The 18227-nt window shown below is 33.2% G+C and overlaps 2 protein-coding genes across 2 annotated transcripts in view; one reads left to right on the top strand and one right to left on the bottom strand.

Annotated features, from left to right (window-relative positions):
* Positions 1 to 14: 14 nt before the first annotated feature.
* LOC130641672 (tigger transposable element-derived protein 6-like) overlaps positions 15 to 18227 on the bottom strand; it is a 34297-nt gene continuing 16084 nt past the window's right edge. The window contains exon 2 of the mRNA XM_057448582.1: positions 15 to 504. Within this exon, the coding sequence (XP_057304565.1) occupies positions 15 to 413 (399 nt within the window). The 5' untranslated portion in view covers positions 414 to 504. The remainder of the gene's footprint in view (positions 505 to 18227) is intronic.
* Positions 1039 to 16587, top strand: LOC130641662 (ATP-binding cassette sub-family F member 3-like). The gene is made up of 18 exons (XM_057448571.1): positions 1039 to 1185; positions 3743 to 3887; positions 4334 to 4472; positions 4602 to 4813; positions 5276 to 5488; positions 10995 to 11045; positions 11585 to 11618; positions 12076 to 12122; positions 12316 to 12628; positions 12710 to 12793; positions 12895 to 12971; positions 13054 to 13098; positions 13385 to 13433; positions 13645 to 13814; positions 14024 to 14115; positions 15164 to 15296; positions 16034 to 16121; positions 16424 to 16587. The coding sequence occupies exons 1-18, from the start codon at positions 1098 to 1100 to the stop codon at positions 16577 to 16579; spliced, it is 2136 nt and encodes a 711-aa protein (XP_057304554.1). The 5' UTR covers positions 1039 to 1097; the 3' UTR covers positions 16580 to 16587.

The raw sequence follows: 18227 nt of genomic DNA, 5'->3' as shown, positions 1-18227 counted from the left end.
AAACAAACAAAATCTTAGTCAACTAACCTGGTTTTCCATTTAGCCATCCACCCCTGAGAAGCTTGAAATGACTCGACACCCAACGCTTCGGCAAACTCAAGAGCTTTCTCTTTCAGCATCGGGCCACTGATTGGGATATTCTCACTCCTCATCATAAGTAACCATTTATGAACAGCTTTGTTCACATCTTTGAATTTTTCTGGCTTTGATCTCTTCGATGTTTGCCCGTTGTTAAACTGCTTGTAAATCTTTTCTTTATTTTTTTTCCAAGTTGACAGGGTGCTTGGAGGAATTTTAAACTCTTTTGCCACATCCTTTGGCGCAGTACCCTTTTCCAACGCTTTAAGAGCTTTGTACTTGATTTTGCACGACTTATTGTCAATTCGACGCTTTGATCCTGCCACAGACGACATTGTTATGAGAGTGTCTTTCTTTTGAAATTCTTTAGATTTTCTCGAAAACGTTCGAAAAAGACGTTCGAAAGGTTTGGATGACGCATCATTAATCATTCGAATTAATAATAAGGCCTGCAAAACACGTATTAACAAGATTTTTAGACCCAATTTATCAGGAAAACTGTTCGAATTTTGATTATGATGTCAGAAAATTCGAGTTATGGAGAGAAAAGTCTCCAAGGGACAAAAAAATTTGTTCGAGTTAAGGGAAGATTCGAGTTATGGAGGTTCGAGTTGTAGAGGTTTTTTTATAAGAGTTTATTAGGAAATTTTCACGGTGCCAACGAATTTGTTCGAGTTAAGGAGAGATTCGAGTTATAGAGGTTCGAGTTATGGAGACTCTACTGTATGTGTATTTGATTTATCTGTAAACCATCTAGCTTGAACTCTTTTTTGGTCCTTTTTTGGGGCCAAAAAAGTCGAGTTTCTAAATAGCGGACACTTCTAATTAACGGGCAAAAGAAGATGTCCGCTAATTGGAGAGTATTAATAAACCGCCCAGTCTTTATTAAACGCCCGTTTCCACTCTTAAGCAACCCCGGGGGGGGGGGGGGGGGGAGTTTAAGAAGTGTATGATCTGCAACAACACAAACGAAAGCAAAACTTAATGCTGACGCAGCATAATAAAACTCTTTTCTCAAAATGTCGGATGGAGTAGAAGTTCTGGTCGAGAACTTCCTCCAAAAAAAAATCCCTAACATCGACTCCGACCTTTTGACTTATGTTGTTGGTAAGTTACACGTTCCTGTTATATTTTTTTTTACGATCCTAAAAATTTCGCTATGAACGATATTCTGTAAAAGGCTTTAAAAAGATTCAAAATCAAGAGGTCAAAAATTTCAGCTAGGACTGTGTATTTGGTAAAATAAATTGGATATATATCTATTCTGCTGGAAGTTCTTATCAACGAAATAAGAAGCTGGTTTCTTTTATTATTCTAATGGCAGCTATTTTATTGACTTGCCCCTTTGTCTTTTTAATTTTTCCTTATTGTTGGACCGGATCCTTCCTCTAACAAAAGATCGCTCAACTCATGATAGGTTCAATCCCAACATAAGCCTATCGACTAGTGGGCCATAATGTCAAGGGTTCCTGTAGCTTGAATTAAAACTTTAAGCACTATAAACCTGCCTCCTGAAACAATTGACAGGATTATAACCCTCATTGATAAAATATAGAACATGGCTAGTCATAGAAATCCTGGGGAATGAACTTTATTCACAAAATCCTGCAATTGTTTATCCTGCGATTGTAGTGTAGTATCCAATATTTGCATGATATAAAGGCTCAACTAAGTGGGAATCAAAAAAAAAATTTGTTTAGGAAAAGAAATATAAATGTATATATAAGACTACTCTACTTTTAGATGGCAACATGGATTTTCTGATATTTCAAAATTGTGAAAAAATTTCCGATCAGTCTGTTTTTGTGTTTTGCATAAAGCATAAACTGCGATTGTTGTATATACATAACAAAAAACTTTAAAAGTTATTTTATGCTATTTAAAATATTTTCGCAGATAACCTGTTATCTCCATAGGCTATTATCTCCAAAACCCAGAGTGGTTGAAGCCAGTGTTTGTAGGCTGCAGAAATGGTGTACCAGCAGCGCAATTGCAATATTGTAGGATTTCATTGACCACTACTGGCACTTTAGTTTACATTACACTGTGTTTTTTTGTGACACCAGGTGGATTAAGTGCCTGCAGGCAATGAATCCAGAACTACTAATGCTTAGGGGATAAAACATGGCATATATACTAGTAAAAGTCTAATTTCTGAGTAGAATTATTTACTGGAGAGAATAATATTTCATGTGAAAAAAATGAATTTTAATCACGTCATACTACTTCCTCAATTATTGATGTTCATGTCATTAAACGTGGTACAAGGTTAGAATATGACATGTTCAAGGTTAGGATAACAATATTTTTATGTTATTGCAATTGGAAATGACGTCATTTTGGTAGAACGGTATTTCCTACAAAAGGATTTAGTATTTTAGCCCTCAGGCTTCAAGTTAACGCTTATAAAGTGATGTGTGATATTTTCTTGATGTGCATACAAGGGTGACTCCATGAGGCGCCCCCATGGTGGGCGCAGAAGTGAATTTTTTTTAAATATAAGTGGCAGTAAATTGGCAGAAAATGCACTTGCGGCCAATTTATGTTGGTGTTGGATTTCACTCTTTTTACAGTGTTTTATTCTTTGTTTGTTCTTTTTCTATGTTCAATAGCGAGTTGAAGCTGACATTGAGATTACACATGCTAACATTTTAAGCCCTGACGTTTTGTTGATTTACGATTGAATCAGCTGCCCCATTTGGAACTATGTCACAAGGACCTGACACTATAAAGAGTGCGCACTAACGCAGTCTATATATGATAGACAGAACAAGAGAGAACCTCAATTGCCTTACGACGGAGTTGTAACTTTCAAGCGAACTCTCTTTCTTCTGAACAATCAAACCAATTGCATATCTGAGAAATGACTTTTAAGTAATTGTTTCACCTGTGAAATCACATGCAGCACATGGTTTTTTTTAGCTTGTAAAAAATACTGAATGAAAATTCATTTGTCGGCAAAATTTCTGCCCTTGTAAACAAATATGGTAGGCTTACGTAGCGAGCGCGCGACACTTAATTTGACGATTGTTTTTAGGAAAGAACTTCCAAAAAAATACAGAGAGAGTAACTTTCCGGCAGAAAAATAATGTCTGATGTCAATGTTAAAGTACATAAGAATATCGTGGTTCGTGATTTTATTATAATTTAAAAAAAATGTTCGTGAAATCATGAAAATGGTTCGTGGTTCACGAATCACGAATTGTTAATTCAAACCCTGGTCCTGTGACCCATATCTCCTTAGCAACACCTTTGTAACCACCTAGTAACAGACATACAGACAACATCTTACAACATTTGTAAATGCATATTAGCACATTTTAAAATTAACCTATTCGTAAAATGTAATAGCTTACAAGTCCTAATTAGAGTTAGGAAAAGTCACAAAACACACAAAGCACATTGTTCTCCCCCACTCGTTGCTTATAGTGTTAAGCTCAAAATTGCCTAAATTGCATGTAAATTTAAAAGTGACCTGTGAAACAATATGTTAAAAGAAATAACATGATATTTGTTATCTCAGCGAATTAACTCACCACCTGGATCAGAACAATGCAGTTATTATACAAACTAATCAACATTGATAGCTATAAAAGCTAACGGTTCCTTGAGCTGAAAAGTTTTTAAAGGGACAGTAGCTTAGCCATTACTTTGTGACATTTAGACGTAACAAAGACAAGTGTTGATGATTTTGAATCTGCAGATGACCTATATGATGCTGTGGGCGGAGTTCTACATGAAGCGATAGAAAACGATGATGAAAACGAGATAAAAAATATATGTAAAGGAATTATCAACTTGTTAAATAAGTAAGTATTCTTTAAATTCTGTACCTTTATTAGCCTGTAGTTTCAATTCGAAATGCATTTAATATTTCTAACAATATCATTCAAAAATTTAAACTTCAATCTATCTCAACCGACTTCCATTTTTTCAGTCTTCCAATGTTCTTAGGCCAAAGTTGGTCATAGTCTTATATTTTTTTATTTCACTAAATACTAATCATTTGATAACGTCAACCAACAGACTATTTAATCCTTAGCGGTGTATATGTTGATAATAAATATACTCTCTAATTTCCAAATTGGATTAAAACTTTTTTAATAATGTACTAGACAGATTATGAATTGTGATAAACGTTATTAATACTTTAAAAATCACCAATATTTAAAAAAGCTGACTGAAAAAAGACTGAGCAGCATTTTTTTCCTTGAGGCAGTTCAAATGAAAAGATTTAACTTATGTTAAATTATAGAGACACAACAACAGAAACCACAAAGAATGTCAAGATATTAAATGCACCAGTTCATATTGGTGACCGTACAAAGAATGACGACAAAACAACAATACATGATAGCATTTGGCTTAAACAAAATAATGATGATATTACCCTAGTATGTTTTGTTGTTTTTGTTGTTATTGTGCTTACTTTATTTTTTTATTTTTTACCCAAATGGGAATCATAATTTAGCATTTTGTATATGTGCGTAAAAAAAGAATTTAGGATTTTATTTTTTCTATAGAAAACAGTTGATCTGAAAAAGTTGGAAAAAGCAGATGCTAAACTGAAACAAAAGTCGGACAAAAGAGAAAAAGACGAAATTTGCAATGAAGAAGAAAAATGTGCTGGTCTAACAACAAACCAGGTTATACAAAAAAAAGATCTGAAACAGGATCAAAGTGGAAAAGTGGTTGACATTAGAATTGAAAACTTTGATTTAGCATATGGCAGCAAGTTAGTTACTCATATTTTACAACATTTTCTTGTTGTTGTCTAGTAGAGCGTGGACCCTAATTGGGTCTGCGTATATATTGTGACATATTATGATGTAATCACAAGAAAAAGCTAAAAGAACAAAGCAGAAAATATCTTTTCGACTGACACACACATATTTTTAATGATATACCTAAATTGTGTCTACGTAAAAAAAGTAACATAGTTTACTCCTACCAGTCTCTCAGCTATTTGTATTAGGCATGTCATTTCATGATACTTTTCATGCTTAGAGTGCCATGAGTTGGAAGTTGCGCTCTTAGCTATTTGACACAATTTTTTATTTTATATCTAAATTCAAAAGCATTTAATGTTTGTGCCCAAATTTTGTCTTGTTTTTATGCTCCAACAATGCTACCAGAGTATAATAGCTGTTTTTATGCATAATCAAGCTTAAAAGCAATCAAAAATACTTTGCTGTAGGGTTTTACTGAAAAATGCAAATCTTGTAATGGCGTTTGGAAGACGGTATGGTTTTGTTGGTCGTAATGGCTTAGGAAAGACAACATTACTGAGGGCAATATCCAAAAGAGAGCTATTTATTCCATCCCATGTGACTGTGCTGCATGTTGAGCAAGAAGTTGTTGGTGATGACACAAATGCAGTGGATAGTGTGCTAGAAGCTGATGTTGTGAGGTATCATACTGATGAAAAATATTTTCTTCATGTTTTTTATACAAAAAGCATTATTTTCTAATGTTAATACAAGACATATGATATACGCAAACAACCTCGCGAATAAAGAACTTATTTAACTAGCTACATTGTCCATAAAAAAAAACGATGATCTGATATCCAGTTTTATCAAAAATACTAAATACAAAATTTTGAGGAGGAGTGACTCAGTTCAATACAGTCTTTAAGCTCAGTAAGTTTAAAAAGTATTCTAAGTGAAGGTTGCAGGCTTACATGTGATTTTGTGTTTTGTTATATTTGTAAGCCTAGAATGTTCACTGCATTGATTAGACTGAATACCGCACTGAAATTTGGATCTTTATGAGTTACTCTTGCACTGGAACTATCCGGGTGAAAGCTTTTCAGTTGTTTAAAGTGAAATTTATTGGCTTACATGTCAATATAATTTTAGTTTTTTTATACATAATATTGAATAATATCTAATTTACTTAAAGCTTAAATCTTAAAAATTTGAGAGGTTGTCAAGATCAATGTATACTATCAGTTGAGTAACAAACAATGCAACAAAGTGAAAAAAACGGGCTTACAACAACATTTAAGGCAAAATTTCGATGTGTAAGCCAAAAATTTTCACAGATAAGATCATATAATGCATCCAGTGATATAACTACATAAACAAGCTTTAAACCAAAAGCAATCTTCTTATAACAAGTAAATGTTCCAGGCTTCTATTATGAAGTTCAACATATACAAACAAACTATACATTCCTTTTGAAAAAAAATCATTTAATCTTGACTAGTACTAGCTTAAATCAGTATGTAAAAATGTAAAACGTGATAGGATTCCTTTTAAAACAATCAAATCTTCTGGAAAAATGTATTATATCTCTTATATAATACAAACAAAATGTAGTCTCATTCAAACAACATATTGATGAACTGTAATTAAACTACAAATGAAGATCGATATTGGAAAAACTTGAATAAACTAATGAAACATATAAACTAATGAATATAACTTTTAATTGCTATCTGTGTATCATTCAGATAAACTCCAAACCATTATGTTCCACTTATCTAAGGATATCAACAAAGTCATTGTTTAATAGCACAAAACAATCATCTTTCTTTTCGAATGGGACAAAGGGGTACACAACACTTTCTCGATAAACCAAGGCTTTCTTGGATAAAATCAGCTTGTATTTTCTGGTTGAACCAACCACCTTCAGCAACTCGAAAAAGTGACCTTCCAGACATCTTTGACCAGCACCAACTGTCACACCGTAGTCATCATAAATATCTACAGTTGCACAAAATTCTTTCACAATTTCGAAAAACCAAACCGTGTCAACAGACTTTCTATCAGCTGCAATAGCACAAACTGTTCCAGGGAGAAGAAAATCACTACCTTCTACACTCACTTCATCACCAAAGAATTCTTTATTATCTGAACGAATGTGGCTTGCAGTGAGTGTAGACACATTCAGAAGGTACTCTTCAAATACAGAGCATTGACCATACTCTTCTCGACACAACTCACATATGCACAATCTAGGAGCAGCTTTAATAGTAGAAGAAAAAGGTGAAAATAGTATCACTCGCGAAATGTGATATTGATGATTCTCCAATTTCCCTGATAATATTCTTTCCCTCTTTGCTTAATGATGTTTACGACGTCAACAAACTTTAAACCAGACTGAATCTTAGCTTTGTGACCCATTTTTAACTTAGCTGGACGTGATATTAGTGTTGATGGTGTACTTTTAGCATGCCAGTAGTCCCAAATTGCTTGCCTTGTTTCAAAAGACACCATTTTCCTGCCACCCTTGGTCAGCTTCACATAATCCACCTTATTTTTTAATTCCAACTGCTGGGCAGACAAGTTGAGAATATCAATTTGATCATCCTTCTGGAAATTGAAGGTTTTGATTAATTGGGTTACTTTTAGTGCACATCTGGATTTTCTTTGTCGTGTGTTTGGTGACATTATTGGAAGAAGGAAGAAGGAAGAAGTGGTGTTTTCGGTGGAGTCATGGAAATTGAAGTGTTTGGAGTTTTCTAAATACAAAACCCTTGGTTCTTTATTAAGACATGCAAATGTTTTATTCTTACTGTAATAATTTTCTAATATGTGAAGAGAAACAAGGCAGGTGCGAATTTTTACCTTTGTACGAAATCTAGGTGTCTTTAGTTTGAATGAAGGAGTACAGATTTTTGAAGGACTCTCCAATACAGTGGAATTTGGAGTCGAAATATTGAAATCAATGTCCAAGTCAAATGGCTACAAGGGAAACATAATATTTGAGCACTTTATATTTTAAAATAAAACCCACACTTTCAACACTAAAACTTTTTCTAAAACTAAAAATTCACTAAAAATTCACCTTGTTGAGCAACAGTTCTTCCGGTGATACCATAGTTGGAAGAGGGTCTTTTTTATCTTCTCCAAAGTAGTTATAAAGCAAACTGAGTGATACAAGATTATCGAAATGTTCTTTATTCACTAATCTACTAGTTCTCCAGAACTGACACTAGATACATTATTCATAGACTCCTTCAAACATTTCATTTCATGTTTCTTGAGGTGATCCTCTCTTTTATATACTAAATTGCACTGTAAACACTTGAAACTTTTTTTTTCTGTATGACTTTGCTTTATATGTCTTTGCAAGAACCATGTGTAAGTAAATTCCTTGTCACATACTTGACATTTAAGCTCTTTCTTGCCTTTACATAGTCTCATATGCTGGTTGAGGGAATCTTTTCTTTTCAAAACTTTTTTACACTTGCTGCAAGAAAATTTAACAGTACCACAGATGGACTGTTTGTGTCTACTGAGACTTTGTCTTTGACTAAACTGGTTTTCACACTTAGTACACTTATATTTTTGTCAGTCTTTCCCATTTTATAATCTGTAAATCTGTAAATTTGCTATGTACAATATTCTAACTTCTAGTTCAAGTGAACACTATTTTCTACTTTGAAAGATTACAGAAAAACGTTCTTTTACATGACATTCTATTACAATTCTATCAACATTCTACTAAACTGCAATGCAATGGCTTCTATCACATCTGGCTTGTAAACTAGCAATACAATCATTTCTACTTCCTCTATTCACTTAACTCTCTAGCTCAGGAAGATACAAGAATAAATACATAAAATATTTTTAATGTAAATTAATGGATAGCTATTTGTATTGCAATGTAATGTCTTCTTCATTGTGTAAATATACCATCAGCAAGCCTATTTTTTTCACCTGGATTCTCAGTGTATTGTTGTTCAAGGATACAAATAATGAAACAAATACAGTTTTCACTAAAAAAAATTGATTGACTTTTACTAATACAGATATAGATATATATTATATAGACAGAGGCAGTATGTTTCATGCTGTAAACCCGATATTCTCACCCAAAACATAATCTTATTTAAAAAAGTACAGGACATACACAACATTGTTTTTTACTTAAATTTGAGTAATAATATGCAAAACTACCAGGTACATAGCATGACCAAATCCTAAAAGCGGCAACACCTGGAACATGAAGTATATATAACATTCAACATTCACTACTGTGGTTTTGAACTTGTAAGCCATAATCCTTCACCTATTTATATAGAATTTAGTGATTACATGTGAAAGGAGGAATCTAACTTCATATATCATATAAGTTAAGGTATGCAATGATCTCATATTTTCCTAAAAATAGACAATCCAAAATGTAAACCTGATTTTTTTACATTTAACCTAACATGTAAGCCTAAAAATTTCACGAAGTTAAAATTACACCTATATAGACCAATTTCACAAAGTTTGGAATTCCCACAACACACTGCAAAGAAATGACAACTTACAAACAATGTAAGCCTAGCAAGGTGTAAGCCTGAATTTTTCACTTATTTGAAATGCTTTTTAAAGTAGCTGATGTCATCCTTTAAAAGTTCAGTTTTTTAAGACAGCTTCATTATTTATCCAGGTTAACCAGGAATATTTCATATTATATGTCAGGCCATTTTTCTTACCAGGATGATGTTTTGAAGTATGGTTTGAAAAAATGTCACAAACCACCCCCTTATTTTTGAACATGTTCAGTTTACAAAAAGCTGTCTATCAAATTGTGATTTCTGTTACGAAGTTAGACACAACATATTTTGCTATTCGGATATGCAATAATATTTGTTACGCACTGTGCAGTTATTTTTCAAAATTGATTTGTGAGATCTTCTTGAATGGAAAATTCCTCGAAATTTCAATTTTCGTTGGGTCAGTCTGAAGTAAACTGAATGACAGGAAGAAAAAAGACCACAAGCTCCACCTAAAATTTTCAAAATTCAGTAATTCAGTAACAAAAGAAAAAGCAAAATAAAGAAAAATAATATACAATCTTAATTGTTCGAAAAAGGAAATAGCTGTAGTTAAAAAAATATATTACCAAAACTGTCACAAACAGCAAACTTCGTTAAAACGAATCCTGTGCACTCATAGCGCGGAGAAAAATAACAAGGAGGGAATCGGAAAATTTACGTTTTCTCGGAGTGTTTCCGAAATCATATTTGACTATGTTGACGTGTCATTAGCGTAGTGAAAAGAATTTCGTTCTCGTCATTATTTATATATGGTGGAGCATCTTCGCTTTTCTCTTACATATTTTTGTTGAAATTTTATTTTTTGCTGACTACTTTCCAGGCATTTGGGGAGACCTTAATTCTGCCTACATTCACTTTTGTAAACTTTAATGGAAACAACTTTACTTTACCAGTTAGTTAAATAATGCTTTTCAACACTTATCTTTTTGAAAAATACACAAGATGCAGGCGCTGCTTAAACTATCTCGCTATTAAAAATGCACAACTATGAAACATCGAAAATGCGACCCAATTCTACAATTTCTGAAAAAATACAGTCTATTATTTGTGGTTGAAAGTTGCGCGATTGAAACGTTTATGGTCTTAAACGCATTTAGTTGACAAAAAATTAACATTTTGATGTCACCATCATGTTCAGCATTCTTTTTCTGTTAACTTTTTCAAATTTTGTCGAAAATAAAGTAGTTTTAATTTTTGCACCAGTTTTGGCCTAAAATGACATTCAGGTGACAAAAATCAAAATTATGATGTCACTAATATGTTCAGCATAATTTTTTTGACTTCCAAGTACTTAGAGAGTTTAGGTACAAAGTTTAAATCTGTGACGTTGCAACTGACCATTTGGTTAGTTAGTTATGAGTTGGAAACACATCCTCGCAGGCAAGATAGTAAAAAAAAAGAGTAAAAATAGTTACCAAGATGAGATTCGAACACACAACTACTCCCGTGTCGGTGCTCAGAGAGGCAAAAAATTTCCATTTTTGTAGGACACATTTGTGTTTTAATACAAGCTCACAAGCTTGTAATAAGAGCCTGAAAGCTAATCCTAATAGAATTATTCTTTTTAGTAAGGTTTCGTTTTATAATAACAAAACCAATTTTTTTATATATATATAAACATATTTTTTATTTCTAGGTTAAAGTTAATAAAGGAAGAAGAGGAGTTAACAAAAAGAATTAATAACAGGTATCCTGCATTGTAATGTAATCATGTGTTAAATTGAGGGTTTATATTCACCTTAATTTCAGTAATTTTTGTGTATCCTTAATTTCACAGATTTTAAAACGCTTGGGAACTCGTGCAGAATTAAGAAACATGTTTCTTTAAATCTATGATTGCACTAACAACTAGCAAAGAAATCAAACTTAAACATTTGTTGAGTAACTTCTCGAATTTTGTTCATCATTGGTTAGCATTTACACTAATATAAAGTGTACAATTTTTTATTTCTACAGTGTATTATAATTCCCATTGTCTGTCAGTAAGCAAACATAGGTGGTGGTGTGGCAATTGGTGAATTTCTATGGGCTAATGACTAGTAAATATCAAATTTGAATAGATGTAAAAAATCGAGGCTGCGAAAGATTTTGAAGTCCTAAAATAAAAGAGATACAAAAATTAAAAAATAATTTGATTTTTTTTACACGGGTTGGTCCATATGATATCAAAAGAAATGTGAGTCTGTGTGCACTAGCTAAAAATTGATATTCTATATTTAATTATAGTTCGAATCCTGCATCCAGTACACGATTGTCAGAGGTTTGTCTAACTTTTTTTATGTTGTTGCTTGATAATTATCTTTATCTTATGAAATGCATTGGTAAAGGAAGGATGCACATATATGCAAAAGTGACCAAACTATCCTCTTTTTTTATTCGTAAGAGAAACATTGGATGTGCACTACTTTTAGTAACCATCCTTTTAAAAATGTATGAATATATTGGGTATTGAAATGTTCTTTTCAAACAAAGTATCTGGTCGGTCAGCATTAATTTTCATGACCATTCTGTGCCTTGAGATAAGGTGGACACTTAAGATAAGGTGGACACTTCAGATAAGGTGGACACTTAAGATAGGGTCGACACTTGAGATTGGGTGGACACTAGACTTTTTTCAGCACGATTCTCATCTAGGTTGAATATTAAAATGATGCTGGTAATTGTAATAGCACTGTGTAGAAAATAAAAAGTAGATGATTTTTTATGTAATTTTACAGGTCTATGCTGCACTGTCAGATATTGAAGCAGATAAAGCTCCTGCTAGGTAAGATATAGGCTTGAATATGTCTGACTTGTACACACTAAGATTTGAATTAACTTTAATAAAATTTGTACTTCATTAGATTTCTAATCAATGTCCAGTAGGCAAAGTTATGTTACATGCATGATATTGACACTAGTAGAAGTTATTTCATTGTGTGAAACTCTGTTGTAAAAACTGTTTGTTCAAATTCTAGAGTATCGATGATTTTAAGTGGTCTTGGTTTCACAACAGAAATGCAGAATATGAAAACAAAGCAATTTTCTGGTGGTTGGCGAATGAGACTTGCTCTTGCAAGAGCTTTGTTTACGAAACCTGATCTCTTGTTGCTTGACGAACCTACCAACATGTTGGATGTTAAAGCCATCTTGTGGTTAGAAAACTATTTGCAAACATGGCCAACAACATTGCTGGTGGTTTCTCACGACAGGATGTTTCTTGACGCAGTAGCAACAGACATTGTATTCTTGCATTCCAGATCACTCGACACATTCAAAGGAAATTATACAGTACGTCAGATAACAAGTTATTAAGTTTATTTGGTTGTGTCAATTATTAAGATGTTGTATTTACGTATTTTGTCTATTTAGCAATTTGAAGTAACAAAAGATGAGAAACTTAGAAATCAGCAACGAGAATACGAAGCACAAAAGCAGTACCGAGAACATTTGCAGGTATTAACATGCAAGTGAATCCTTTTAATCCTCAGGGTGAATCCTTTAAACGTTTTTGTTGGTAGCAGTCGTATTTTAAAGTTGCTTAAATTATATTCTAGGCATATGTAGATCGATGGCGTGTGAATGCAAATCGGGCTGCACAAGCGCAAAGTAAATTGAAAATATTAGAAAAATTGTACGTTGGTTTTTTTCAATTTCGTGTATAGAAGATGATTCATTAAACTGCTTATCTTACTTTTAATTTATCATCTCTTTAGACCTGACTTGACACCTGTCGAGATCGAACCAAAAGTTACTCTCAGGTAAAAATACAAAAAAAATTTTCTCGTCAAAAAAAAAGGATTATTCTGTGAGGTTTTCATCCATATACTGCAGGCGTGAGGGACATTGATGAACTTTCGAAACTGTTATTCATTGGTATCTCACTGCTTCCTCAGATAAAATAGGAATGCGAAACCTATATAATCAAACTTTATGCACCCTAAACCAGAAAGAATGTCGCACATTACTAGATAACCTATTGCACGGTGTGTTTTCAAGGATATTTTTTTATAAAGCCAATTTCACGTGTTGTGTTATCTGTTATAGGCTTCCAGAATGTGATCGCGTCAATGCTACCATGTTGAGATTTGATGAGGTAAAAAAAAAACATGTTTGTAGCCGTTGTGGCGCAAAAAACAAGTTAATTAAGTTCAATTTGTTAGAAATTCGATTTACTTTACTCAATACAGGCAACTAAAATCATCTATTTAAAAATGTCTCTGTGTTTATTTTAATACTGATGTAATCTTATATTTGCTGACAGTGCATAATTCTGTCCTCTTTACAACAGTAATTTTTCTGTATAGGTAGATTTTGCATATGTTGCTGGAACAAATATATTTGAAAAAGTGGACCTTAATGCGAACATGGATGCTAGGATAGCAGTGTTAGGAGAAAATGGATCTGGCAAAACGACCTTACTTAAGATTCTACTTGGTGAATACGAACCTACTGGAGGAGTAAGGCGTGTTCATAGGTATGTTATAATTTCGTGCACACTCAATTCTGTCACAAAGATGCGGTATTCTTTTGTTGGGAGTTTTGTTTTATATTTGTGTTGTAGAAAGGAGAAGAGACGTTTTTATACTTTTGTGATAAAAAATTGACCTTTTTGAAACTTCTCTGCAAACAAATTTAAATAGGCCTGGGCACAAGTTTTTAAAACTGTTTTGTTAATTATTATAGGAATATGCGAGTTGGATACTTCAGCCAACACCACGTAGACTCGCTAAGTATGAAACAAACAAGCCTAGAATTATTTAAGACTCGATATCCAGGTTTGAGATTTTAATTTAAAATTGCAAATCATACGTAGACTACTTTTTCTTTGCTTCTTTGTTTGTTGACACACTGCTATATCGTTGCGTGCGTCCAACTGTTTTGAGACAAGGATTTTGTTTTACAGGTAAAGCTGGAAAAAGTATTTAAATAATGCATATATAAATTATAACAGAACCGGGCTCCGCAAGAATTAAAAAAATTTCAGGGATTATATCCTCTCTGTAATTATACCTACATTCTGTTCAAAATGGTACGTATCTTCACCCTGTGCTGAGATTGCCTTGGATATGTACTACAGGCAAAACTCTGAGTATCAAAATATGTAAATTACTTTTTTAAATCGAATATCACCTTCCTTCACAAGTCACATTTCGCCTATCACATTTCGTTTATGACATTTCCCCTATCACATTTCGCCTATCACATTTCGTCTATCACATTTCGCCTATCACATTTCGCCTATCACATTTCGCCTATCACATTTCGTCTATCACATTTCGCCTATCACATTTCGCCTATCACATTTCGCCTATCACATTTCCCCTATCACATTTCGCCTATCACATTTCGCCTATCACATTTCGCCTATCACATTTCCCCTATCACATTTCGTCTATCATATTTCGTCTATCATATTTCCCCTATCACATTTCGCCTATCACATTTCGCCTATCACATTTCGCCTATCACATTTCCCCTATAACATTTCGCCTATCACATTTCCCCTATCACATTTCGCCTATCACATTTCGCCTATCACATTTCGCCTATCACATTTCGCCTATCACATTTCGCCTATCACATTTCCCCTATCACATTTCCCCTATCACATTTCCCCTATCACATTTCCCCTATCACATTTCCCCTATCACATTTCGCCTATCACATTTCCCCTATCACATTTTATAACTAGTGTAAGTGGATGTTTTCACGGGTCAAAGAACAAGTAAAAAATATGGCAATGGTTTTCGGATATTGTTACTTTAACTGAACATCTTACATCCTTTTTTGAATTTAAGTGAATATTCTTTCGAATGCTTTTAGGCAAATTGGATGTTGAGTATCGTTCACATCTTGGAAAATATGGCGTCACTGGCGAATTGGCGATGCGACCTATCTCTAGCTTATCTGGAGGACAGAAAAGTCGAGTCGCGTTTGCTGTTATGACATGGCACGAGTATGTTTACTGACCCTTTTGCCAGCTAAGAGTCATTCTTTAAACCTATAATACCACCTATAATAGGAATGTTAAAAAACTTTGTCTTCTTCAAATGTCTCTATTATTTCGAGTCATAAATTCTTGCTATTTTTGCAATTAAAGACAGGAAGTATTTAAAGTTTACGATTTGTTTTTGTTCGGCGAATTTAAATTTAAACATTCTGCAAATTAATACTTTTTGTTGTATTATCTATTGGTGAAGCTTTCTTTCGTGTTCCGTCAGTTTTTTTATAACGTCAACAGTTAACTGTCTTGCGTTCTGTTTCGATCAAATATGACGATGACAATAAAATTCGTTGTCCTCACACCTGTTGTGATTATTAGTCCCGCCTTCTCCCAAAAAATTTTTCGGTTTCGACAAAGTTAAAAAATAAGCATGTTTAAATTTCTTTTGGTCACATGTCATGCATGATTTAAAGTTATCCTAAGATTGAAAATGTCTCGATTTAATGTTTTACGGTCTCAGAATATAAATTGCTTTGATTTGGAGAAAAAATTGCACAGTGCTCAGAATAAAATGCTGACTTTGTTTACGTAAAATATTAAATGTTTGAACACCTTGTAGTGGATAAAAATATCCAACAATCCGACATCGACCACTCTTCCAGTTTAATTTGTTGTTAAAATGTAATTGTACTTATATTTTGAGTAACTCGATAGCATGTGATTGAAAAGAAAATATATTTTCTTTTTAGACCGAACTTTTTCATTCTCGACGAACCTACAAACCATTTGGACATCGAAACAGTCGAAGCCCTGGGTGAAGCTTTAAAGAAATTTAATGTGAGTGTCTCAATATTGGGATGTCTTAACCCTTCTTTTATCAGTGTTACCATATGACTTTTTTCAACTCTGGGATTTTTTGTTGTTGTTCCAACTGTTGTTTAACGATGATAACTCCACGGTATTTAGCTAAAAATTGAAATATCAGAAAATTTTATATTGTCCTAATCCTACTTTATCTCGAATTTACAATCATGTGGTAAAATTGTTTTACTAGAAAATTATGCTCTCGTTTTTGGCGTAACATAAGCCAGTCAAAAGGGCGATTGCATATAAAATAATATCAATATTCTTTCTAACAGGGCGGAGTTATATTAGTATCACATAACGAGCAGCTAATCCAAATGGTGGCACAAGAAACATGGTTGTGTGGTAACAAGACCGTTACTAGAATAGAAGGCGGATTTCCGGCTTACAAAAAGGCTTTGGAAGAGGAATTCCGTAGAATAAATACTTGATAAATACAGTGTTTTCTTTTTGATTTATACACGATAAAACCAAGTTTGGTCTAATTATTTTTTTAATATTTTATAAAAAAAATTATGACGTCATCAAGTAGCTCTAAAACAAGTAATTGTTGTTATCGAACTTATTTATAGTAACGAAATAATCAAATTTATGTAAAATGCTTAAAAATGCCAAACTCAGTAGCCAAAAAACATTTTTAACTCTATATGCTTTTTTAAAATTTTTAAATACACCACCCTGTGCATTCATGATGTGAAGCTTAACAAGATCAGCCACTGCATGAACTAAATTGTTACTATATCTATGGAACATCAGCAAGAGGGAAACACCCATTTTACAATTTTATACAAAGTAGAAAGTAACGCACAATCTGTTTTTTGTGTGTGTGTTCTGCGTTTTTATACATACGTTTATATATGTTTTAAGGAAGATAACAGCAAGCGAGATAGTAATAAGTTAAAATTTTAAGTCCAAAATTTTAAGAACCTATCAAGATTTTTCAAATTCGTAGCACATTTTCAAGCAAATATGAAATGAACTTTAACTCGCGAATGGTAAACTTGAATTTTAGGTATTAAGCTACAAATGAAACTAGAGAACTTTTATTAAAATTGGGTGCTAAAACCATTTTAACGGGAATTCGAACTTTTATCACAAAATATTTAAATATAAGGTCTTTAATATTGAGGGCGAAAAAAAGGCTTTTTTACACTATTGATTATTACTTATTGCTTAAGTTAAATTTAGTAGGAATTAAATATGAAGGACTTGCATAATCAACTCCCTGATATACATTTCACTAACTTCAACACAACTTTTGTTCACCATAGTTTTGTCACACAATTAAACTGAAGTCCTGTTTAAATTGAACATCGAAGATATACATTTCACTAACTTCAACACAACTTTTGTTCACCATAGTTTTGTCACACAATTAAACTGAAGTCCTGTTTAAATTGAACATCGAAGAGGTCAGCATGTACTTTTATTTAGGCGACAATAAATGTTATATTTTTCCACACCTTTGCGAATAAAACAAGTGCGTGAAAAAAAGTTTTTTTAACTAAGTGAGGTCAAGTCAACCTCGTCCCCTGGGTCTTGTGGCCCCTAAGCCGTTATTGCCAACTTCATCAACAAAGCAAAATGCCCTGAGAACGAGGTTGAGGTCAGGCATAATCACCAGTTAATTCGTCACTATCATTCGTACCACTACCAGAGCTTGATGTATGCATCATCTAGCCAGGTGGTCACATCTTGCCCTCCAAAATAATACGAGAATTAAATATATTTGATTGACTGGGTTACGCCATTCGGGCTTAAAACAAAGGATTTTCCAATATTTATCAGGTGAGTAAAGAACAATAGAAGTAACTAATGAAAAAGCGCAGTCAGTATTCTGACCACAAAAAAATTCATTTCCTACCCAACGTCATTTTTTATCACCTTAAAGGGGCTACGAACCGGTTGAAATGTTCACATTTCGTATATCCCGCGCATATATTAAAAATCCGGCAAACGCGTTTTGCGCAATGAACGGACCAGCGCACTTTGCTCGCTGGTTCAATATTTTTTTTCAAAAAGTATATTATAACGAAATATTTCAGCGACACTCATTCTGGATGAAAACATGACAAAAAC

Source organism: Hydractinia symbiolongicarpus, chromosome 4 (genome assembly GCF_029227915.1).
Source record: "Hydractinia symbiolongicarpus strain clone_291-10 chromosome 4, HSymV2.1, whole genome shotgun sequence".
Taxonomy (NCBI): Eukaryota; Metazoa; Cnidaria; class Hydrozoa; order Anthoathecata; family Hydractiniidae; genus Hydractinia; species Hydractinia symbiolongicarpus.
Note: the sequence above shows the minus strand (reverse complement) of the source record. Positions and strands in the feature narration are given on the sequence as shown.

Coding starts and splice junctions, on each gene's coding strand:
- LOC130641662 (XM_057448571.1), top strand. CDS start 1,098: ATGTCGGATGGAGTAGAAGTTCTGGTCGAGAACTTCCTCCAAAAAAAA. Junction 5,489..10,994: donor CTAGAAGCTGATGTTGTGAG/GTATCATACTGA, acceptor TTTTATTTCTAG/GTTAAAGTTAATAAAGGAAG. Junction 12,972..13,053: donor TTGAAAATATTAGAAAAATT/GTACGTTGGTTT, acceptor TCATCTCTTTAG/ACCTGACTTGACACCTGTCG.